Genomic DNA, 26,649 nt, shown 5'->3' on the forward strand with positions numbered 1-26,649 from the left:
AAAAAGATAGTTTTCCCTTCCTAGGCCTGAGATTCCTCATCCACAAAATTTGAAGAGTGAGTGAGATGACCTCTAAGTTTCTATGATTCATGTATACACATCAATTTATACATCATAATGTAGGTAGATACTAAGGCCCCATGCTGGTAGGCTTGGCCATGTGTCTTGCTTAAAGCAAAAGTGATGCACGTTATCTTCTAAGAGCCATCTCTTTCTTCTGCCATAAGAATGGCAATGTCCCCAGAAGGGGTCATTCCTTCATATTAGATTCTGGAGTAAAGATAACATAGAGCAGAGTCACAACCAATCAAAGCCGACATTAACCAAATGAGAAATATACCTTTGCTGTTGTTATTACAGCATAACCTAATAAATGTTAATTAGATAAGAGAATTTGCTAAATGTCAGTTCATAGTTAAACTTGAAATCACAAAAATTCAAATCCAATTTAATGGAAGACTGATAATGTACATTATGATATAATGGAAATAAAAAGCAAGTTTCAAAAATAAAAAATACATAGTATTTGTAGTAAAAGAATTTGATTAACATTGAATTTTCCTCATGATTTCTAGCTTGACTCCCTGAATGACTATTCCAAGTAAGAATCAACATTTTGTAAAAACTGTTCTTCATCATTCAAATATTCCAAGGTAATATTTCCACCGTTGTATAAAGGACAATCGTCCTTAGCAATCCAGGTTTCCAAAATATGATCCAAGGGTAAGGCTTCTCCTGAGGTACTGTGACATAACCTCAATTTCTGTTAAGAGAGAGGTACATCATAATGTAATAAACGTGCTTTATAGAGTATTCTAAAACTTTTAGGGAAAAAGTTATAACCTGTTGTTACCTTAGGTGTTAATTTGTTATTGTCATTTTTAAGACTGGCTAAAGAAGCTGCAAAGTCTATGACCCTTCCAATGCTCCACTGCTGGCAAAAGAACATTGGCTTACTCTTCTCTTTGCTCCCCTTAGGTAAGAAAACCTGAAAGTAAATTCTTTCCGTCTGTAAAAATAAAAAGTTAAAATACAGATTATATACATGAAATGGACATCTGTTTTTGTCTGGTGACATTTCTTCCTCTCTTCTCCTGGTCAGAGAAGGATTACCCTCTAATGATACAACTTCTAGTGGGAATACAATCACAGAACCCCAGCATCCACCTAAATGCATGGGCAGAGGATCTAAGACCCTAGTCAGGATGATCCATGCAAAAAGAGGCATGTGACCTACATTAGGCCAATCAAGGTCCTTTCCTGGGATCTTACATTCAAAACCTGGGGGCAGGGAGGAGCAATATTTTTCCAGAGTTTTTTTTTAAGTCTTGCTGAATTAAACCTGAGGTTGCCTGCAGCTATCCTCTATGCCTCTCAGCCATTCCTGAACCAATGTGGAAAAGTTTCCTCAAATGAAAAACAGTGAGTCTAACTCACAGAGAGAAGTCAAGGAAACAGATGGCCTCTTTCAACAGCATTTGAGCCCTGGAATTCAGTCATCCCTTGAGACCAGATCAATGGTCCCCATTATGTGAGAAAAAGAAAAATTGTTTCGAGTAAGCTAGTTGGTTTCTGTCAAGTTTCTGTCACTTACAATTAAAAGATTCCTGAGACATATAACATTTCTTTTCACCTGAAAGACCTCACTACATATTTAGAGATAGTAGGGCTTTCGAAAAAAAAGAAACGTAAAAAAAAAAAAGTTAGACAAGCACCATATCAACAAAAGAGAAAGATTCAGAAATCTGGAGATGGTTCCTCCAGTATTCTATACCCTATATGCTTCTTTTATATTGTACTTTCTTGCAAAATTAACAAATGCAGGAAACAAGAAAAGGAACAAAGGTAGTGGCTTCTGATTTTCCCTTCTTCCTAATATCACTTTAAAGAAGTGCTGGCTTTACAGACCAATTCCTGCTATAGTAAATATTTTAGCATAGCTGGAGGATCCCTGAATTGTAGGGAAAGATCACAATTATTCTAAGAAATAATAGATTCAACACAATTTCTATCTCAGCACTAAGGAATTTAGATTTGTTAGAGACCAGTGGAGTGCATTATTACAGAGAACAAGTATTAAAAGAAAAATAAGAAATCATTGGAAATTCAAGCTTTGGGCCAACTCTGTAACCTCATAGCCCTTGCTCCAAAAACACAGCAACAAGAGCATTAATCTGAAAAGAGAAATTTAAAAAGATACACCCTCACCTAAAAGTAAAAAAATAAATATGTCTGAGGATCCAAAAATGAAACAGAAAGGCAAAGTGACAGTAGGCAGGCTGAGCCACAGGCTTTCAGGGCTCCAGAAGAGGAAGAGGTAGCAAGAGCTCAGCTTTTAGGTTAACGGGAAATAACAGTGCCACATGGTGATGGGGCACCTACGTCCAGCTCACTGATTGAAAGCAGGGGCTTGTGTGGGATGTGCACTCCAGGAAAGGAGGCTTAAGAAGTTACTGCCGAATGTTGATGTAGGCTATTGCTTACAAAAACCGATATATAGGGCTTCCCTGGTGGTGCAGTGGTTGAGAGTCCGCCTGCCAGTGCAGGGGACACAGGTTTGAGCCCTGGTCTGGGAAGATCCCACATGCCGTGGAGCAACTGGGCCCGTGAGCCATAACTACTGAGCCTGCGTGTCTGGAGCCTGTGCTCTGCAACGAGAGAGGCCGCGATAGTGAGAGGCCCGCGCACCGCGATGAAGAGTGACCCCCGCTTGCCGCAACTGGAGAAAGCCCTCGCACAGAAGCGAAGACCCAACACAGCCAAAAATAAATAAATAAATACATTTATTTTTTTAAAAAAACCGATATATAGGGAGGCAGAAAAGCACATACATAACCTCTTGACAGTGAACAAAGCCAAAGCCTTCCAGCTCAGTAAATGGATCTGTAATAATCTGAAAATCTCTGCAGAGCAGAAGCAGAAACTGTCAATCTCAAACTTGGGTTTGGAATAGAGGTCATGGGTAGGTGGGCCTGTGGAAGAAAATGTGAGACTGCTAGCAGGGAGAGGTGAGTGAAAACAGTAAGAGAGACACAGAAAGAAACTCCTACTCAACACGAACATGCAGAAGCTGTACGCCAAAATTTCAAAACAAATCAAAGGTTAACTTATTATGGGCAGGTGAAACTAAATAAACTTGAAAAAGACATTTATAAAAGTTATTTAGGATGTACAAGGAGATAAAGAATAATATTCATAAAAATGGAACAGAAAGTTGTAAAACCGAAACAGGCAGAAATGAAACAGGAAAAGCTATGAAGATCCAATTAGAAATATAAAAACCTAAGAATACAGTCTCTGAAATAAGAAATTCAAGCACAATAAATTTCTATAATCTTCAATGAAAAGGTTTACTTGATTGGAAGATGAATTGAAGCAGTCATCTAGAAGGCAGCACAAATAGACATAAAGATAGAAATCACAAATCTCTAAAATATGTCTAGTAAGAGTTTCAGAAGAGAAGAAAAGGAAGTAATATTCAGAAAGAAAATAATAATTTTCCAAGAGTAAGAGAGAAGTCAGATTTTAAAATGTATCTCAAGGGTCAAGCTGTGTAATTAAAACAAATCCAGGGCTTCCCTGGTGGCGCAGTGGTTGAGAGTCTGCCTGCCAATGCAGGGGACACGGGTTCGAGCCCTGGTCTGGGAAGATCCCACATGCCGCGGAGCAACTGGGCCCGTGAGCCACAATTACTGAGCCTGCGTGTCTGGAGCCTGTGCTCCGCAACAAGAGAGGCCGCGATGGTGAGAGGCCCGCGCACCGCGATGAAGAGTGGCCCCCACTTGCCGCAACTAGAGAAAGCCCTCGCACAGAAACGGAGACCCAACACAGCCATAAATAAATAAATAAATAAATAAGACACTCTCTCTATTTCACTGTCTTTATTAAAAAAAAAAAAAAAAAAAAAAAAACAAATCCAGACCTAGCAACATTGCACTGAAACTGGAAAATATCACAGATAAAATCTTAAAAGCTACACATGCACAAAAAGAAAGACAAATTACCCATAAAGCAACAAGGATAAGATCTACAGCACAAGTTTCCTGAACAATAGACAAAAGAAGCCAATGAATAGTATATTCAGAGTTGAGAGAATCTAACAGATAATCCAGCTCAAGTGAGGGAAAATAAGGGCAGTTTCAGACAAACAAAAGACTGAAAGAGTTTACCAACAAAGACTCTTAACGAATGAACTGCTAAAGAATGGCCTTTAGCCAAAATAAAAGTGAGTCTTAAGGAAAAAAGAAACTCAAAAAATATATTGGTAAATTCAAATAGCAAGTGACTTAAAAATAATCATGTGTGAACAAAGATGATGGGATGGAAGATATTCAACTACATAAAGCATGTCAAACTCTTTGTCTTATTCAAGAGGATACAATACCAAGTAACTTTAGATTTTGAGAGAAGAATTGGTATTTAATTATACACGTTAAAAATTTTAAATGTTAAGCACATGCCTGTTATCACTATTATTACAAAACATTATATTGAAGATTATAGACAATGTAATACAAGAAAACAAAATAACTAGTATAATTATTGAAAAATAAAAACTAAAGCTACTTGTCAGTGGGATGTGATTGTATACCTAGGAAACCAAAGGGAAAAAAAAAACTTCTAAAATAAATAGAAGAATTTGGCGATGTGATTGAATAAGATGAATATACAGAATTCAAGACCTTTTTCTTCTATATTAACAGTAAGTACTAGGAATAGAGATAAAGGGAAATATTCTGTTCACAAAAGAAAGAAAACCCATAAGATAATTAGAGATGAAAATAAGCAAGGAATAATACGACTTAAATGAAGAAAAATATAAAATGTTACAGAAGGCAATAAAACATGATCTAAAAGAGAAGACATAAAGTTCTTAGGAAGACGATGTCATAAAAATGTCATTTCTCTCAAAACTAATATATATCATAAAATGCAAATTCAGAGAATCCTTCAGGAATGATCCTCAGTCAGGACTTGTTAATAGATGCTGCTGGGAAGTTGAATTTTACTTCACCCAACTTCACAGAAATCACTTGATAATGTATCAAGGCGGTTTTGCCTCAGTTACTTGCACCTGGTGGGTAGGGAAGGAGCCAGAAACCCCAGAATCAAAAGGAAGAGGCCAACTGGGTATAAAATCCTCCTGAGAATGGCAAATCAGTCTTCTCATAAATGGCAGATTTCTCACTTCTGGTAGGCACTATTATTCACAGCCAACATCCTTGTGGGAAACTTTGAAAGATATGAGAAGCCACATTTCTGCCTAAAACCATGCTGTGTTCTCTCTTGCTTTTTATAATGATTTCTTTCAGTTTCTCCATTTTGACCTTTAAAGAGGCTACATTCTTTAACAGTATCTGCTGGAGTCTGTCACTTACAACCTTGCCCCATTATGACAACCATGAAAATCCCAAGAGAGATTAAAAAAAAAATTGTATAAGATAATCACAAGGTTCATATGGATGGATAAAGCAAAAAAAAAAAAAAAAAAAGAACTGCTAAGAAAAACTATGGAAAAATATGGATGGGACTTACATTATCATATATTAGAACAGTCTATAAAGTTATTACATCAAATCAACTTGGTATTAACATATGAACAAAAAATAGATGAATGGAATAGGATAGGAAATCCAAAAACCGATCTAGTAAAAATAAATTTTAAACTTATCATGAAGGTGATATTTGGTATTTCAATTCAATAGGACAAAGATGAATTATTTAGTTGGTTGGCAGAAACTAGCTAAACAACTGGAAGAAAATAAAATTGGGTCCTTAGCTTATATCCTATGCTAAAATCAAATTCCAGATCTATTAAAGACAGATGAAAAAAAAAATGAAAACCCTAAGAAAACCAAAACAGAAATGAAAGACAGACCTTAGAAAAATTTAGAACCCTGATATGTCAATGAGATACCTAAGTAAAATCAAGATGTTTGACAGATTTTGAAAAAAGATTCCAAAGCAGATTGATTATAGATAAAGGATTAATATCCATTCTACTCCAAGAGTTTCCATAGTTGACCAAGCAAAATATAAATGAAATAAAAATAAAAATAACAACCTAAAAGAAAAATGATCAAAGGATATGCATGGGCAATTCAAGGAAGAGCAATCATACATGGCCAATGAACATAACAAAAGATGCTCAAACTGAACAGTGGTCAAGGAAGTGCAAAGTAAAGCAATTAGGAAATATCTTTTCACAGCCATTAGACTGGAATACATTTAAAAAGATAAACAACTACTGGAAACCATCGGAGGGGAAAGGTACTCTCATGTATGGCCACAAGAGGCAGTATAGTAATAAACAGGGTAGAATGGCAGGCTCTGACCACGTGAGTGATCTTAACAGCACTTCACTTCAGATTACTAATCTGTGAAATGAGGATAATAATATATTACATGACAGTCATGATTATTAAGGGAGGTAAAAAATCTAGAGCCACAAAACAATGCTTGGCATAGTGCAATCAGTCAATAAAAGTTGACTATTACAATTACTGATGGTAGAAATGTAAATTGTTTCAACTTCTTTGTAAAGCAGCTTGGCAACATCTATTAAGATTTAAAATACACATACCCTTTGACCCAGAAAACATACTCCAGGGAATTTATCTCACAGAAACAGGAAACCAGAAATAGGAAAATTCTTAGCACAGTCGCCAGAACTGGAAACGAAGTGAATGTTCAATAGGAAAATGGTGACATAAGTCACAGTATATCCACACCACTTGGAAAGCTATCCAAGCTTTTAAAGAAAATGATTTAGAACCATACTAGTTCCCTTGGGGGAATTTGTTAGGCATTCATGAGAAGAATATATAAAGATAAAAGGATATATTATCTACCTGAAACAGGCTTTATTCTTATCCATAGGCTTAATCACTATCTGAAATTGTAGTATATATTTAATAGCTGTCTCATCCTACTGGAATATAAACTTCATACGGGCAGGGACTTTGTTTCACCTACTGTTGTATCCCCAGGTTTGTTTTACCTACTGTTGTATCCCCAGGACCTGATATATAGCACGTATTCAAAAAAAGTGCTAACTAAATGAATATCATGCCATTTTTATGAAATAATGACCCTAAAACACTCTTTATGTCTTTGTATGCATATATCAATAGCCATTTTCATTTATGTAAAATTATACACATGTATATGCACACATATACATGGGTGCATATATATATAAATAATATATGTCAGTACATATATGTATAAACACACACAAATACTAATGATACAGGGGAAAAAGTTCTATCTATAGACCTGCATGCTCCATGATAAAGTGTTAGGTGTGTTGAGAACATGGTTTCTGAGGCAGTCTCCCTGGTTTCAATTCACAGCTCTCCACTTACTAGCTGTGTTACTACCAAGTTACTTAACCTTTTTGTGCCTCAGTTTTCTTGTCTAATAGGCAGAGATGATAGTACATATTTCACAAGCCTGCTGCGAGGATTAAATGTGATAGAAGAGGGCCTGGAACAAAGTTAGCGCTATAGAAGTTTTTGCTATTATGTTTTAAGTAATAAAAGAATTGCAAAGTAATGTGAATAGTATTATTGGATACTTTAGAGCAGGTCTTCTCAACTATGTCACTATTGACATTTTAGACCAGAAAATTCTTTTCTGTGGGTGCTGTCCTATACACTGTGGGACATTTAGCAGCATACCTGGCTAGATACCACTAGATACCAGCAGCACCCCCATGCCCAGTTGTGACAACTGAAAGTGTCTCCAGACATTGCCAGATGTCCCCAAGGGGGCAAAACCATCCTCAGTTGAGATGGACATGAGCACAGGAGGGTGTGTTTAGTTTTTTTCCTTTATACAGTTTTTAAAAGTTACCCTTGTTGAAAGTATGAATCTTTATAATTTTAAAAACAAATAAAGAAGTTTTCAAAAAAGAAATATTAAGGATAATCAAAGAAGAAGACTATAATCAATGGTTTCTAAACCAGCAGAATGAAAGGGAATACAGAAAATTCAGTCGATACAAAAAATGACTGGAGAGAAATAAATAATAAAAGGAAAAGGATGATGAGCAAAGAACATAAGATGGAAGAAATACATTCAAATACATGTGATCGTAATAAATATAAATGGGTTCAACTCACCTATAAAAGAAAGATACTATCAAATTGGATTAAAAAAACAAAGTCCAGCTACATGCTGCTTACAAGAAACACCCTAAAAATAAAACAACAAGAAAAGTTGAATATAAAGGCATAAAGACATAATAGTTAACTATTTATCAAAAGAAAGGTAATGAAACAATATTATTATAATTCAAAACTGGATTTAAGGCAAAATTCATAAGGAAGACATAACGATGAAGAAATTCAATGTATCTGATAATACACAACTCAGCAAAACTATTAGAGTTACAGGAATAAAAAACCTGACAAAACCACAGCTACAGTGGGATTTTGATACCATCTATTTCAGAAACTGATAGATCAAGCCAACCAAAAATTAGTAAGCATGCACACACATATACATATGGATAGAGAGAGAATGCAAATGAAATAACAAACAGGACAAAATGTAAATAACTGGTACATTTGGGTAACAAATATGAAAATATTCTTTGTACTATTCTTGCAACTTTTCAGTTTGAAGCTGTATCAAAATAAAGTTACCAAAAAAAAAAAAAAAAATACACCTAACAAGTAGGTTGAAATAAGCAAGTTCATTATTCAGTGTGAGAAGTTAGAAAAAGAACATCAGAGAGAATCTAAACAAAGCAGAAAAAAAGAAATAATAATATAAGAGCAAAATTAGTGAAGCAGGAAGCAAAGAAACAATAGAGAGGTCAATAAAACCAAAACATGATTCTTTGAAAAAACTAAAATATAAATTAAAAAAGTAAACACAAACCTCTAGCAAGACTGTTCAAGGGGAAATCAAAGAAAAGTACGAATGAAAAATATTAAGAATGACCAAAGAAAGACACAATAGAGATTTGGGAACATAAGAAAATAAGTTGAACAACTTTATAACAATAAACTGAAAGATCTACATGAAACAGAAATTTTTAAGAAAGATGTTATTTACCAAAATATATTTCAGAAGACATAGATTATCCAAACAAGCCAAGAACTATTTAATACATTAAAACAGCATTCAAAATTCTCCCCTCAAAAAAAGGCAACGAATCTGAAAGTTATAACAACCATTACCAAACCTTCAAGAACAAATAATACCCAACTATTTCAAAGAACAGAAGAGGGAAAGCTACTCAACTAATTTTATTTTTTGGCTAATAATGTGAAGACAAAACACTAAATAATATATTAGTAAATCAGTTTAGCAGCACATTTTCAAAGAATTATATACCAGAGTCAACTGGTTTATCCCAGAAAATGTGGGTGATTCACAACAAAAAAAATTGATCAATGTAATTTACCACATTGATAAGGAAAAAAAACTCGACATAATCATCTTACTAGATGGAGGAAAAAAAATTATAGCAAAATTTAATACCTATTCTTGATATAAATTCCTAGAAAACTAGGAATAGAAAAATATTGTTAACCTAAGGAAGGCTACTATCAAAAATCTACAGCAAATATAATGTTTAATGACGAAACTTTAGAATAATTTGCATTAAAAGTCAGAAATATGATGAAAATGCCTGCTATCACTCATATTATTCAACATTGTTGTGGCGATTTCAGCCAATGCACTAACACAAACAATAATAATGAGAAGGTGGAAGAGCAAGAGAAAGCAAATTTGAAAAAAAAACAAAAACAACTCATAAAACTGTCATTTGCAGAAGATGTGACTGCACAGAAAACAAGCCAGGAAATCTGTAAACTATGGGAACTATTAGAGTTTATTTGTTGGATGGAAGGACACTATACAACAACTAGGAATAAACAATTAGAAAAATGTTAATTTTAAAAAATTACCATTTAAAATGGCAGCAAAAATTATGAAGAGCCTAAGAATAAACCTAAGAAAAGACATAAAATATGTATGGTAAGCGTTATAGGATGTTCCTTAAAGACAAGAAGACCTAAAAAAAAGTTGGATAGACCATGGAGATGAATGGGAAGAGTGAAATTTTAAAGATGTCAACTGTCTCTAATTTTAAATTCAGTACAATTTCTATCAAAATCACCATTTCACAGAACAGGACAAAGTGATCCTGAAATTTTTACAAAAGAATAAATGGCCAAGAATAGACAGAGTTGAAAGCAAAGAATGAGGTGGAGAGTCTTGTCCTACTTATTATAAAGCTATTATAATTAAGACAGTTTGATATTAATGCAAAGAGAGACAAACAGACCAAAGGAACTGAATTGAGATCCCCAGACTAGTCCCACATATACCAAACAATCTGGTGTATGACAGAAATGTCATTACAAGAATGAACGCTTCAATACCTTATGTTACAATGATAGGTAACCCATTGGGTGGGAGGAGAAGGAAGAAATCTCTGCCTCTACTTACTTACAATTAAATTCCAGATGGAATAAAGAGCTAAACAACAATATAAAATAAAACTTTTAAAGGAAAATGTAAGAAAATAACTTATTTTTAAAAGTACAATCTTAATGAAATCATTAATAAATTTGAGTGTATTAAAATTTAAGAAGTCTGAATTACTAAAGAGATCAAAAGCAAAGTGAAGACAAGCCACAGACTGAGAGATTTGTGCAACATACTTAATCAAAAAAAGATTAGAATTCAGAATATATAGACTCTTATAAACCTTTCTAAAAGTTCCACAACCCAACAGAAAACATGGGCAAAGGATATGAACAAATAATTCACAAAAGGAAGCCCAATATCCAATAAACATACGCAAAGTAGCTGAACCTCACTAGCCACAGGGAAATTCAACTTTAAACCTCACTGAAGTATCATTTCACATCTATCAGACTGGTAACAATGAATAATACCCTACAGTGGCAAGAAACACTGAAACTCTCAGACACTACAAGGAGATAAATCTGTACAACTACTTAAAATAAAAAGTTGACAAGGAGGGGAGAAGGCAAGATGGCGGTGTGGGAAGACGTGGAGTTAGCATCTCCCCACAACTAGGGCACCTGTCAGCCACTGGTGGGGGACTTTAACCCCCAAGGAGATGGGAGGAACCCCAGAGTGAACCGGTAGGATGTAGGGGGACCGAGGTGGGAGGAGAAGTGGAGGCCAGACAAGACCGGCACGCCTGAGGCCAGGAAAATCAGGAGAGGCAGGTGAGAGAGACTCTCCGGGAAGAGCAGGAGAGGAGCAGAGGGTGATCGCCTGGCCCACGGGGGCCGGGGAGCCTGCTGAGCTCCCAAGCCGGTCCCCCCCGCCCCACACACAAAGCCCCATCCAGGCCATGAGGGTCCTGGGGGCATAGGAGGGAGGCTGGGGAGATCAGGAGTGGCAGGCGGGAGGGGCCATCAAGGAGGAGCGGGAGAGGAGCAGAGGGCAATTGTCCTGCCCACTCGGGAACAGGGAGCCTCTGAACTCCCAGGCCGGTCCCCTGCCCTCCAAACCTCCCTCCAGGCCATGTGGGTCCTTGAGGGCATAGGAGGGAGGCCAGGGAGATCAGGAGAGGCAGGTGGAAGGTGCCCTCTGGGAGGAGCAGGAGAGAAACAGAGGGCGACTGCCCCGCCCACTCACCTGCTGAGCTCCCAGGCCGATCCCCTGCTCTCCAAGCCCACTACAGGCTGCGTGGGTCCTTGGGGGCATAGGAGGGAGGCCAGGGAGATCAGGAGAGGCAGGCGGAAGGGGCCCTCCCAGACCCCAGACCGGAGGAGCAGGAGAGGAAAGGAGGGCGTCTGTCCTGCCCACTCGAGCCCAGGAAGCCTGCTGGGCTCCCAGGTGAGGTCCCCTGCTCTCTAAGACCAGGAGTGGGGGGCACGCCTGGGCCCCTTCTGTTCCTTGAGCCTAAGCCCCACCCCCCAAAGCCCCCAGGGCCTTTTCCAGCCCTGTGGGATCTGAGCATTGGCCCCGCCCACCACCCAAACCTCATCCTTGCTTAGGCCCCACTCTCCACAGCCAAGGCCTTCGCCCCTCCTTTTTTCTTTTTTCTTTTTTTTTCTTTTCCCTCCTCTTTTTTACTACTGTGGTACTGATGTACCTTCCAGTTGTTGATTCATCTATATTTTTATTTTTACATTCTTTCTAACATATCTGTTAGTTTCCTAATCTAATTTTATTTTTTACTTTGTTATTGTTCTCTCTTTTTTTTTTTGCCAACACACGTGGCTTGTGGGAGCTTGATTTGCAAGCACGGGGTTGGGCGGAAGCTCCTGCAGTGGGAGCTCCGAGTCTGGACCACTGGACTAACAGAGAACCTCAGACCTCAGGGAATATTCATCGGAGTGAGGGCTCACAGAGTTCCTCATCTCAGCACCAAGACCCAGCTCTATCCAATAGCCTACAAACTCCAGTGTTGGAAGCCTCAGACCAAACAACCAGTAAAACTGGAACACAATCCCACTCATTAAAAAAAAAACATGAGATAGCAAAAAAATACATCACAGATGAAGGAGCAAGGTAAAAACCTACAAGACCAAATAAATGAAGAAAAAACAGGCAATCTACCTGAAAAAGAATTCAGAGTAATGATAGTAAAGATGATCCAGAATCTCGGAAATAGAATGGAAGCACGGATTGAGAAAATACAAGAACTGTTTAACAAAGATCTAGAAGAACTAAAGAACGAACAAACAGAGATGAATAACACAATAACTAAAGTGAAAAATACACTAGAAGGAATCAATAACAGAATAACAGAGGCAGAAGAACAAATAAGTGAGCTGGAAGACAAAATGGTGAAAATAACTGCCGAGGAGCAGAATAAAGAAAAAAGAATGAAAAGAATTGAAGACAATCTCAGAGACCTCTGGGACAATACTAAACACACCAACATTCAAATTATAGGGGCCCCAGAAGACGAAGAGAAAAAGAAAGGGTCTGAGAAAGTATTCAAGGAGATTATAGTGGAAAACTTCCCTAACATGGGAAATGATATAGTCACCCAAGTCCAGGAAGCACAGAGTCCCATATAGGACAAACCCTAAGAAAAACACACCAAGACACATATTAATCAAACTAACAAAAATTAAATTGAAAGAAAAAATACTAAAAGTAGCAAGGGAAAAACAAAAAATAACATACAAAGGAATCCCCATAAGGTTATCAGCTGAGTTTTCAGTGGAAACTCTGCAGGCCAGAAGGGAGTGGCAGGATATAATTAAAATGATGAAAGAGAAAAACCTACAACAAAGATTACTCTACCCAGCAAGGATCTCATTCAGATTCAATGGAGAAGTCAAAAGCTTTTCAGACAAACAAAAGTTAAGAGAATTCAGCACCACCAAACCAGCTTTACAACAAATGCTAAAGAAACTTCTCTAAGCGGGAAACACAAGAGAAGAAAAGCACCCACAAAAACAAACCCAAAACAATTAAGAAAATGGTAATAGGTACATACATATCGATAAGAATCTTAAATGTAAATGGATTAAATGCCCCAACCAAAAGACACAAACTGGCTGAATGGATGCAAAAACAAGACCCATATATATGCTGTCTACAAGAGACCCACTTCAGACCTAGGAACACATACAGACTGAAAGTGAAGGGATGGAAAAAGATATTCCATGCAAATGGAATTCAAAAGAAAGCTGGAGTAGCAATACTCGTATCAGATAAAATAGACCTTAAAATAAAGACTGAGAGATAAGGAGGCACACTACCTAATTATCAAAGGATCAATCCAAGATGAAGATATAACAATTATAAATGTTTATGCACCCAACACAGAAGCACCTCAATACAAAGGCAAATGCTACAACCATGAAAGGAGAAATTGACAGTAACACAACAATAGTACGGGACTTCAACACCCCACTTACACCAATGGACAGATCACCCAAACAGAAAATAAATAAGGAAACACAAGCTTTAAATGACACAATAGACCAGATGGATCTAATTGATATTTACAGAACATTCCACTCAAAAGTGGCAAAATACACTTTCTTCTCAACTGCACATGGAATATTCTCCAGGATAGATCACATCTTGGGTCACAAATCAAGCCTCGGAAAATTTAAGAAAACTGAAATCGTAACAAGCATCTTTTCTGACTACAATGCTATTATGACACTGGGAATCAATTATAGCAAAAAAACTGTAAAAAACATAAATACATGGAGGCTAAACAGTGTGCTACTAAATAACCAAGAGATCACTGAAGAAAAAATTAAAAAATACATAGAAACAAATGACAACAAAAACACAATGACCCAAAACCTACGTGACACAGCAAAAGCAGTTCTAAGAGGGAAGTTTATAGCAATTCAATCTCACCTCAAGAAACAAGAAAAATCTCAAATAAACAATCTAACCCTACACTTAAAACAGCTAGAGAAAGAAGAACAAAGAAAACCCAAAGTCAGTAGAAGAAAAGAAATCATAAAGATCAGAGCAGAAATAAATGAAATAGAAATGAAGAAAACAATAGCAAGATCAATAGAACTAAAAGCTGGTTCTTTGAGAAGATAATCAAAATTGATAAACCCTTAGCCAGACTCATCAAGAAAAAGAGAGAGAGGACGCAAATCAATAAAATTAGAAATGAAAAAGGAGAAATCACAACTGACAGTGCAGAAATACAAAGGATTATAAGAGACTACAACAAACAACTATATGCCAATAAAATGGACAACCATGAAGAAATGGACAAATTCCTGGAAAGGTACAATTTTCGAAGACTGAACCAGGAAGAATTAGAAAATATAAACAGACCTATCACAAGTAATGAAATTGAAACCATAATTAAAAATCTTCCAACAGGGCTTCCCTGGTGGAGCAGTGGTTAAGAATCCACCTGCCAGTGCAGGGGACACGGGTTCAAACCCTGGTCCGGGAAGATCCCACATGCCACAGAGCAACTAAGCCCGTGCGCCACAACTACTGAGCCTGTGCTCTAGAGCCCGCGAGCCACAACTACTGAGGCTGCATGCTGCAACTACTGAAGCCCACATGCCTAGAGCCTGTACTCTGCAACAAGAGAAGCCACCGAAATGAGAAGCCTGCGCACTGCAACGAAAAGTAGCCCCCAGTCGCCGCAACTAGAGAAAGCCCACACACAGTAACAAAGACCCAACACAGCCAAAAAATAAATTAATTAAATAAATAAATAAATAAATAAATAAAATCTTCCAACAAAGAAAAGTCCAGGACCAGATGGCTTCACAGGCGAATTCTATCAAACATTTAGAGAAGAGCTAATAACACCCATCCTTCTCAAACTCTTCCAAAAAATTGCAGAGGGAGAAACACTTCCAAATTCATTCTACGAAGCCACCATCACCCTAATACCAAAACCAGAAAAAGATATCACAAAAAAAGAAAATTAGAGACCAATATCACTGATGAACATGGATGCAAAAATCCTGAACAAAATACTAGCAAACAGAATCCAACAGCACATTAAAAGGATCATACACCATGATCAAGTGGGATTTATCCCAAGGATGCAAGGATTCTTCAATATACGCAAATCATGCAATGTGATACACCACATTAACAAATTAAGGAATAAAAACCGTATGATCATCTCAGTAGATGCAGAAAAAGCTTTTGACAAAATTCAACACCCGCTTATTATAAAAACTCTCCAGAAAATGGGCATAGAGGGAAACTACCTCAACATAATAAAGGCCATGTATGACAAACCCACAGCAAGCAGCATACTCAATGGTGAAAAACTGAAAGCATTCCCACTAGGATCAGGAACAAGACAAGGATGTCACTCTTGCCACTCTTATTCAACATAGTTTTGGAAGTCCTAGCCACAGCAACCAGAGAAGAAAAAGAAATAAAAGGAATACAAACTGGAAAAGAAGAAGTAAAACTGTCACTATTTGCCAATGACATGATACTATACATAGAAAATCCTAAAGATGCCACCAGAAAACTACTAGAACTAATCAGTGAATTTGGTAAGGTTGCAGGATACAAAATTAATGCACAGAAATCTCTGGCATTCCTATACACCAACAATGAAAAATCAGAAAGAGAAAGTAAGGAAACACTGATATTTACCATTGCACAAAAAGAATAAAATACCTAGGAATAAACCTGCCTAAGGAGGCGAAAGACCTGTACTCAGAAAACTATAAAACACTGACGAAAGAAATCAAAGATGACATAAACAGATGGAGAAATACACCATGTTCTTGGATTGGAAGAATCACTATTGTGAAAATGACTATAGTATCCAAAGCAATCTACAGATTCAGTGCAACCCCTATCAAACTACTAATGGTATTCTTCACAGAATTAGAACAAAAAAATCTTACAATTCGTATGGAAACACAAAAGACCCTGAAGAGCCAAAGCAATCCTGAAAAAGAAAAACAGATTTGGAGGAATCAGACTCCCTGACTTCAAACTATACCACAAAGCTATAGTAATCAACACAGTATGGTACTGGCACAAAAACAGAAATTTACATGAATGGTACAGGACAGAATGCCCAGAGATAAACCCACGCACATATGGGCACCTAATTTACGACAAAGGAGGCAAGAACATACAATGGAGAAAAGACAGCCTCTCAGTAAGTGGTGCTGGGAAAACTGGACAGCTACACGTAAAAGAATGAAATTAGACCACTCCCTAACACCATACACAAAAATAAACTCCAAATGGATTAAAGACTTAAATGTAAGGCCAGACACTATAAAACTTTTAGAGGAAAACATAGGAAAAACACTGACATAAACCACAGCAAGATCTTTTTTGATTCACCTCTTAGAGTAAAAGAGATAAAAACAAAAATAAACAAATGGGACTTAATTAAACTTAAAAGTTTTTGCACAGTAAAGGAAACCAACAAGAAGACAAAAAGACAACCCTCAGAATGGGAGAACATGTTTGCAAATGAATCAACAGACAAAGGATTAATCTCCAAAATATACAAAGAGCTCATGGAGTTCAACATCAAAAAAACAAACAATCCAGTTAAAAAATGGGCGGAAGACCTAAATAGACATTTCACCAAGGAGGACATACAGATGGCCAAGAGGCACATAAAAAGATGCTCAACATCACTAATTATTAGAGAAATGCAAATCAAAACTAGAATGAGATATCACCTCACACTGGTCAGCATGGCCATTATCAAAAAAGCTAGAAACAATAAATGCTGGAAAGAGTGTGGTGAAAAGGGAACCCTCCTACACTGTTGGTGAGAATGTAAATTGATACAACCACTATGGAAAACAGTACGGAGGTTCCTTAAAAAACTAAAAATAGAACTACCATATGACCCAGCAATCCCACTACTGGGCATATACCCTGTGAAAACCATAATTCAAAAAGAGACATACACCACAATGTTCATTGCAGCACTATTTACAATAGCCAGGACATGGAACCAACCTAAATGTCCATCGACAGATGAATGGATAAAGAAGATGTGGCACGTACATACAATGGAATATTACTCAGCCATAAAAAGAAACAAAATTGAGTTATGTGTAGTGAGGTGGATGGACCCAGAGTCTGTCATACAGAGCGAAGTAAGTCAGAAAGAGATAAACAAATACCGTATGCTAACACATATATACGGGCTCTAAAAAAAAAAAATGGTACTGATGAACCTAGTTGCAGGGCAGGAATAAAGAGCCAGACATAGAGTATGGACTTGATGACACAGGGCGGGAGGGCGAAGCTGGGGTGATGTGAGAGTAGGATTGACATATATACACTACCGAATGTAAAATAGTTGGCTGGTGGGAAGCAGCAGCATAGCACAGGGAGATCGGCTCGGTGCTTTGCGATGACCTAGAGGGGTGGGATAGGGAGGATCGGAAGGAGGCTCAAGAGGGAGGGGATATGGGGACATGTGTATGCATATGGCTGATTCGCTTTATTGTGTAACAGAAACTAACTCGGTATTGTGAAGCACTTATACTCCAATAAATATCTATTAAAAAAAAAAAATAAGTTGAAAATATCTAGTAAAGCTGAAGATGAGCAAACCCCATGATCCAGCTTTTCTATTTCTAGGTATGTTCCCTAGAGTAGCATTTTTCAATTTGATGGTCTCAATCCTTCAGGGGCTACAAAATCAACAATCTTTAAAGTAGAATAAAAAATATCAGAAAATACACATACACATAAGGTATACACATACACATCAGTTACTTACTGAAACTGTGTTAAGGTATGTATGTATGTACATATGTACTGAATTGTTACAGAAAATGTAACTGGCAATATGGAGTTTTAAAGAAGCTGCCCTAGAGAAATGTTCCTACAAGTACACGTGGATGTTCACTTTTGAACAGTTTATAATAGCAAACAACTTGGAAAAGAAATCTGAATTGTGTTCACTAAAAGGATGGATAAATGGATATTCATACTACAGAAAAATGTGAGCTATCAAAATGAATGAATAAGACTCAACATATCAGCATGGATAAAGTTTTAAAAAATGATACCAAGGGTAAAAGAAAAAAGTTGAAGAAGGATACATATGGTTTACTGCTGTTTCTATAAAGTGAAAAAAACTCATAAAACTATGTATTATTTATGCAGACTTATACCATGTAATAGTAGAAATGATACATATAAGGTTCTCATACTTAATGAGAGGGAAGAGTAAAAAGGGAGCTCCAACTATATTTAGAACATTTTGTATTCTAAAATCTCTAAGACCAACCTGTGGCAATGATTTATCTCCATTAGCACGCATCTTTAATTTCATTAATGCTACCTTTGCAGCTGTTTCACTATTTTTTGCACCTTTGCGCCGTTTACTTGCTGTCTCTCCTGTCTTGGAATCTAAGAAATAAGTGTAAGCATATAAGCAAATAAGAACTTTTACAATTTCCAGAGTTTTATTTTTATTATTATTTATTAACTATGGTCCTGAAATGTACATGAATTACATATAATAGAGATATATAGAGACCACATTCATTTTATAGGTATGATCAATGGAAAAATACCACTGAGTTGACCTAAGTGATTTCCACAACAAAAACTCAAGTTATGTGCCTCTTTCCAGCTTAAATCTATTTAATACAGAGCAATCACGAACACTTCTACAGAGAATTTTAAGATTTGGTTATAGAAGATTTTAAATTGACTAATTTAATTTAATTTAAAGTAATATCCTTAATATAAAATGAAAATTCAGCTGAACTAACATGGTAGCAGACAGACTGGTCTAAATCACAGATACATTCTTTCCTCATATGTCAGAATATCAGCAGCAGTCATAGGATAGCTGACTGGGCTTAAACTTTAGTCTTTAAAGAATGTAAACCACTACTTTAGCCTCATGAATACAATTTTTAGCCAGGATGGTTAACCAGCTGATATAAATGGTCCAGCAAAAGAGAACATCTGGTAGGGTATTTCCATAGAATTTCCAAATTTTCATTGGAAAGCCTTGTGAGAAGTACTGTCATAAGAATGTCATCAAAATCTATAGCAAGTTATAACCATCAGGGTTGCTAACAACACCTTCCATAACCGGCAAGCTGACACGAGAAGCAGGGCTCTGGAACTCATATAGAGTATAGAGCAGTAGGGAAACAACAAAACAAGCTTTCTAGATACTTGCCAATAATGTCTTTAACAAGTTTCTGAGTGGCAGCCATACGAGACTTAGGGATTTCCAGTTCTTCACATTCATGATCTGACTGATGACGATGTCTATGAGCAACAGAAGAGTGACACTAGTTCATGTATTTGCATATGACTTAAACAGATATGCAGAGTTTGAATGGTCTCAGTGATCACCTCAGGCAAAAATTCTTCTCACAATAAGGGCACATAACTGGCACAAGCTCTCTTTCAGCACAGTCCTTGAATGAGCATGGGTAAGCTGTATGTGTATCTGACTTCAGTCTCTCAATTACAGTCACCTGAAAATGTAAAATGGGGCACATGGCATCATATTTCACATTTAAAGCAAATCAACAAATCTATCCTGGATATCCATATCATTTTTGCTTAAACTTATAAGAGAAACTCACACACTCTCACATAGATTATAAAAATTGTTCGTGTGAGAAATGATTACTGTGCTGACTGCTCTACATTTTCAAAGTTTTCCTACTGTGGTGTATTTATCTTCTAAGTCAAGTTAAAATGACTACTCAGTAACTCTCCATAATTTTAGTCTTCTACTTTGTAACATACTACACAAAGATGCCTCCATAATAGTATGCTTAGGTAATCAGCTCATCACTCCTCAAATGGCAAGTCATATCTACTTTCTATACTGGTTTTAGAGGCTTAAATACATGTAAAAGAACACTTAAAATTATATGTTTTTCCGTGATACAGAGGGTTTAAGACAGTTTTCACAACGATATACTATTCTTTTTTTTTTTAAATAAATTTATTTATTTATTTATTTTTGTCTGCGTTGGGTCTTCATTGCTGCGCACGGGCTTTCTCTAGCTGTGGCAAGCAGGGGCTACTCTTCGTTGCGGTGCACAGGTTTCTCATTGCAGTGGCTTCTCCTGTTGCAGAGCATGGGGTCTAGTTGCATGGGTTTCAGTAGTTGTGGCATGCAGGCTCAGTAGTTGTGGCTCGTGGGCTCTAGAGCACAGGCTCAGTAGTTGTGGTGCACAGGCTTAGTTGCTCCACAGCATGAGGGAATCTTCCCGGACTAGGGCTCGAACCCGTGTCCCCTGCATTGGCAGGTGGATTCTTAACCACTGTGCCACCAGGGAAGTCCCACACAACGATATACTTTATTTTCTATTTAATACTGTATTACTAGCAAATATTACATCAGAGGAAAAAGAGCTTTTATGAGATAAAAAAAAATCCAGATCACTCAGGCTATTTTGAGTATTAAGTAACTAGGTTTCTAGAACTGAATGAACTCAGTTGACCCTTGCACAACTCAGGGGCTGAGGTACAAACCCTCCATGCAGTTGAAAATCCAAGTATAACTACAGTCAGCTCTTCGTATCTGCAGTTCTGCACCTGCAGATCCAATGCATTGTATAGTACATATCTAGTGAAAAAAATCCACGTATAAGGGGACCCACACAGTTCAAACCTATGTTGTTCAAGGGTCAACTGTAATTGCTTGAAATCTATAACCAAAGGGCATTCCTCTACATAAATGATAGTTACATCTTGTTGGAATTAACTTCTTAACTATTTTTTCAAATTTATTCCAATGGTCTAAAGGTAGAAGATTTTTATTTCACCTTTAAATTAATAAGATCTAATTGAGAGACATTCTATGAGACATTCATAAAAATCAAATCATATAAGAAAAAGGAAAACACGGGGAAGATTTACAAGCTGTATAACAAACATCAATATGTTTACTATATGACTCTATATGAGTATTTCCTTCCAAGTAATCCTGAATAATACCAATATGTTACTTAACTTTTATTTCCCTCAAATAAATCACCAAAACTTCAAAGGGCCAGATTTTGACTGAAGCTCATTTAACCTTAATTTTCTATAATCAAGAGACTCGGTAAAGTGTTTGGTAAATGGTGGGCAGGAATAAATATCAACCACGAAATGTGAGGTAAATGCTTCTTTCCAAATGGAGTAAATTGAGTTTAACTTTCTGCTGATCTCTGATCCAAGGGAGGTGGAACAACTTCTCTGATTACAAATTTGAGAAAATTACATTAGGCTCAGCTTTCTCTTTTTTTCCTTGGAAGCCTAACCTGGTGCAGCATTGCTGTGACTGGTGGGCAAATCCACCTAATTCTGGATTTCCTTTGCAGACCCTTTTGGCTCTACACTAAGCTGTATCATTCAACTTATTCTTTATCAGTAATAAAGATGATATTTTGGCTTCTATTTAACAGCCCTTTTTAATCTCTTGATTTGGTCTGAATTAGGGTAGGGAGATCTTGCTGGACTACAGGTTTGCTCCTGGTGACCTAAGGCTGATGGAGTCAGAACAATGTATTACCCCAGAGTCCTAACACCAGGCACCAGTGAAAATGAACAAAACAGTGAAGCAAGCTGGAGGGAGTATATGATGAGGATGTTAATTCCATTATGTATCTATAAATATAGAGCCTAAAGCTATAAGCAGGCTACGTAAACAGAACTGAAGTACAAAGGAATAAGAATTATAAGAACAAAAATTTATAAATACCAAGTAGACTAGTTTATGTTAAAACATACTGAGAAAAATAATATAAATAAGGTAAGACCCTCTTATATAATCAGTTTAGTCTGCCAAATTTTCATCTGTGGTACATTGGGATTAAATTGAATCAAATTCTGAAAGTACATAAATACAAACATGTTTTACTGGGAGATATTAACATACCTCAGTACAGCTATGTGACTCCCTGCTCCTGTGTTCAAGGCTTAAACAACAACAAAAAAAAGTGTTTCTTTAAATGTAATCAAATAATGTACTTAAAGATAACTGCAGTAATTTGAGATATTTTAATGGTTAGTATCCTTAAGATTAACTACACTCACACTACATTAACAACTCTGCCTATAAGAATAAACTGAAATGACAGATAAATAAAAGATAGAGCATCTATAGTCTCAAAAGTTTTAAAACCCAACTACTATTCAACTTCAATATGAGTACAAAAATTCACCACTCTTTATTACCTTTACTTTGAGTGCTTTAAGGTGTGTGAAAATGCAAAGACCCTTTTGATTCTTTTATTTCTCAAAAATAATCAGTAATAAAATGTCAAAGGAGTGTTCTAGTTCTGAATGACTTAAAAATATGCATTATTTTTATTTACTTCTAATAAATCTTTCTGAACCATCTTCTGAAAAGAATTTATTCTTACAGTGCTCTATTTAATAAATTAAATACCTGATACTTGAAAGTTTAATTGAAAAGAAAATGCATTTTCCAAAATTCTTGTTTGTTCCCAGGTTTTACTTTGCATGTGATGTGTGTGCAAAGGACGTACAGTACTCAATTTAAGAAATATAAAGGTTGGGCTCTTTTCATTTTATTAATTAAAATAAAGACTAATAATCACAAACTGGAGTTTTTTACCATATTCTTTATATTGTGGATATGTTCTCTCCTTGTGATTAAAAGACATATATATAACTTTTACATAAAAATCACACACATCACCCCATTTCTGGAAAGTTTAAAGACTAGCCACATATATGTACAAGTAATCAGAGTCTATGACTAGTCTATTTGCTTTTTTTTCCCCAAGTGATTACTATAATGAATATCAGATATCAGTGGCTAAAGTAAAAACTATTTTAAATCATTCTACTTTTTAGAAATAAATCTCATATTATAAACACTAAAATTACTCCCAAATCCAGCATAAAAAACTTTACTTACCAAAACATCCCTGAACAACCATCACATACAAATGGAAGAAAATCTAAAATTGAGGGGAAATGTTATATGTTCTGGTCAGTAACTGATTTTGATTTAGTTTTCTTAAGTAAAAAGAATCTTAAAGTACTGGACTATGGCTATAGGAGAACTTTCCTTTTTGAACAATATCCTAGTGCAGCAAGCAGTGGTTAAACAAAAGCCATCACAACCTCAAGCACTTTGAAAGTAACTGGATTATCAGAAGATAAATGTTACTTGCTGTAGCATGCTAAACCAGAAAAAAAAAAAGAAGTCCTGTGAGTTTTCTGTTTGTTTCCCAGATTTACTAGGTGGTGTTTCTGAGGACTGTATACTGCAAAAATCCTGCATTTGAAGTGACAATCCTAGGTTTCAATTTTGATTCCACTGCTTACTAACCTAGCAATGCTAGGCAAGTTACTTAACAGTAGAGCTTTGGATTATATACATACATATTGGATATATATATATTTGATATATAGTATACAGTGTATGTATGTGTATGTATACAAAACCAAAGCTCTATTATTAGGTAATATGCATCAAAATAGACATAGATATAAGTATATTGTGTTTGTGTGCATATGTATATATGTGTGTGTGTGCATGTATCTATGCTATATGCCACACCTACCTCACAGGGTAATTGTAAAAAACAAATGAGATACATGTAAAAGATAAGAATAGTAAGATAATACCTGTAATTAACAAGAATAATTATAGCAATTAACTTGTTTTGAATACACTCAACTCTGAGAAAAATCCTGTGGTGACTAGGTAGAGATGTGTTCAAAGAAATTCCAGAAATTCAATGGATGGATTGATTGATACTGCAAACTTTAGTCCTGAATTGTTTCTTTCCTTGCTGTTGAGGAACAACTAAGTTAGGACTAAGTAACAACTAAGTTAGGAAATGAATTTTTGGAAAGCACATGAAAGTATCCATTCTTAGATGTGACAATTGACCATAAATCACTGAATACAATCATTTCTTCTCTAAATTGTTTTCCGTGTACCTCATATTAAATTACAGTATACAGCCAAGTGAGGCTGGCTATATCTAATCACACCACTTTTACAAAATGAAAACAAAAAGCACTGCACTTTAGAGAAAGTTACTATTGCTCCCAAAACATCTCATCCTACAGAGTATCTTAACCCAAAAGAAAAAGAAGAGGTCCTGTTATAACCCAAAGGGACCGCTGGATGTTTCTGCTTGTGGGACAAGAGGGCCCAAATATCGTTCTTCCTTCACCTGAAAAGTGAACTTAATGCATTTTCACTGTTGTCCTGAAAGCATGATACTGTAAGCATCTGTTTCATACCCAGAAGGTAGGTATACATTTGTCAAAAAGAGAAGGAAACCGAAGTATATAATACTTTACAAAACTTTTATGTCTCCTTCAAATCGGAAAAATGTACATGCTCACTATTTTGAGACTTTGGTGACCAACTAAATATCAGACACAAACCAAGAGAATCCAGGGGTAAGAGTTAAGATCAAGATAATTTCCTAACACTTGACACCATCCTTCTATTCATGCAGAAGCTAAATGAAATTTAGGATACTCACTTAACGTATTCTAAATCTTAACTGCTCTCCACTAGTCCAAAAGAGCTAGACCCTGGCCTCATTTCAGGTACTTACACTTTAAGAGACACCTGAAGTTGGAAAGGAAGATGAACTATGTCACAAATGGTAGGTATTATGGACTTGCTAGAGATAATCAGGTATACCAGAATTACATAACTTACAGTCAAAACCCAACTGGCTAAGCTTCCCTATGAAAGATCTGCAAGGAAACATTGGTTCTTGCCTGCTGAATGGCTGAAGGTGGCAGCCAGTGGTGAAAGATACAAATCAGAGTGCTGAAAGTAACAATAACCTAGCAGGGATTGTGTCCTTTTGCCCACCACACACAACAGGTATCATTTATCAACTGCAGCACTCCCACTAATTCTGGGCTAAACCCCAGAGTCCTTCTCAACAGTGATCGGGTGGCTACCTGCTGCCAATGACTATAGCTGCAATGGGAGATAAAATCTATTTTGTCACCCAATGTAGTATGAGCCAGATGTGGTGGCATCCATTTGGATTGAAAGCCAGGTACCAAAGACTGAGCATTCTGTGTGGCTCTAGTGCTTCAGGACATACCTGCTGCAGATGTTTCTAAGGCCTGTACCACACTACCACTGGCGATTATATTGGGCTATGTGTTATCACAAGGTCTCTCAGTTCAGCAGAGAGAGAACATCACCTTATTAATGCTCTAAAAAGCAGCTAACTATCCTGAAAGCTTTTCTGTGGAAAGGGCTATATTTTATACCCTTATGTGGTCCCAGCACCAAAAGAGGTGCTCAGTAAATGTTTACTGAATCAGTGATAATCAGAATCAAAGAATGACAGAGCTGAGAGAGAGTAATGATCATCTGGAGGAAAAGCTAAGGGCCTTCTCACTATAAGCTCGTCTCCTGAGCAGCCCGCGAAAATGAGGTTAAAAACTGATCTCACCCAACTCCTTACTCTGACAGATAAGTAATAGATAAGCAAACAAAAAGTCTGGGAGAGAAGTGGCTTGCCCGAGGTCGCAGTGGCAGGTTCAGAAGGGAACTCTCCCGATTCCCAGACCGAAGCGTCCTCCCTACCCGTGCTCATCAGAAAGGAGTGGGCGCGAAGCGACTTCTTGGCAAGGCGCACTCGAAAATCAAAGTTCACACTGCAAGGTATGTTTTTGGGAATCGCACGGTTCCACTCCAAGGAGACCATAAGCCTCTTCCAAAGGCTCAAGGGCAACAAAAAACATGGGCATCAGGGGCATCAACACATGTCACGGCAGACCGCCCCCCCCAAGGGACACGCCCGCCCTGCCTCCTCAGACTCCGCCTCGCCCCACGGCCTTCCCTCCCGCGACCAGAGCTAGGGGCTCCTGAATCACCTCGCTGCCGGCACTGCTCCACCTGGCAGTGCCGCCCAATGTCCAGCTCCGCCATCTCCCAGCGCCGCGAGAGACGGGCACAGCCGCGGCACGGCGGGACGAGGTCGCTCGCGCGGTGCCTGCTGGGAATGGGGTGGGCCCAGGGGCGGAGCCCGCAGGTGGGGCGGGGCGCGTATTGAAAGCGATCGGGCTGCTCCGAGTGCCCCGAGTTCTGAATGTTTGCTCTCTGGGTCGCCTAGTGAGGCGGCAGGAGGAAAAGGTGGTTTCTCTGTTCGGTTTTCCCTCGGGCGGAAGTCCTGTCGCCCAGTCCTTAGGAAAATATCCAACTGCCTTTATGGAAGATTGCGTGCGTGCGTTCGCTCCTCCGTG

The 26,649-nt window shown here is 37.2% G+C and overlaps 1 protein-coding gene across 4 annotated transcripts; it reads right to left on the reverse strand.

Annotated features, from left to right (window-relative positions):
- Window positions 1-432: 432 nt before the first annotated feature.
- ZFAND1 (zinc finger AN1-type containing 1) lies at window positions 433-26,408 on the reverse strand. Of its 4 annotated transcripts, XM_068525468.1 has the most exons (8): window positions 26,281-26,408; window positions 23,327-23,369; window positions 22,319-22,358; window positions 19,792-19,916; window positions 19,613-19,704; window positions 18,704-18,825; window positions 854-1,009; window positions 433-763 (listed from the first exon to the last, which is right to left on the reverse strand). In XM_068525468.1, the coding sequence occupies exons 1-8, from the start codon at window positions 26,333-26,335 to the stop codon at window positions 593-595; spliced, it is 804 nt and encodes a 267-aa protein (XP_068381569.1). In that variant the 5' UTR covers window positions 26,336-26,408; the 3' UTR covers window positions 433-592. The 4 variants fall into 4 exon arrangements, with proteins under 4 accessions (XP_068381569.1, XP_068381571.1, XP_068381572.1 ...); XM_068525470.1 differs by lacking the exon at window positions 19,792-19,916 and having other exon boundaries at window positions 26,281-26,383; XM_068525471.1 differs by lacking the exon at window positions 23,327-23,369 and having other exon boundaries at window positions 26,281-26,334.
- Between the last annotated feature and the right edge of the window lie 241 nt (window positions 26,409-26,649).

The sequence above is a fragment of the Eschrichtius robustus genome, chromosome 17, assembly GCF_028021215.1.
Source record: "Eschrichtius robustus isolate mEscRob2 chromosome 17, mEscRob2.pri, whole genome shotgun sequence".
In the NCBI taxonomy this organism is placed as follows: Eukaryota; Metazoa; Chordata; class Mammalia; order Artiodactyla; family Eschrichtiidae; genus Eschrichtius; species Eschrichtius robustus.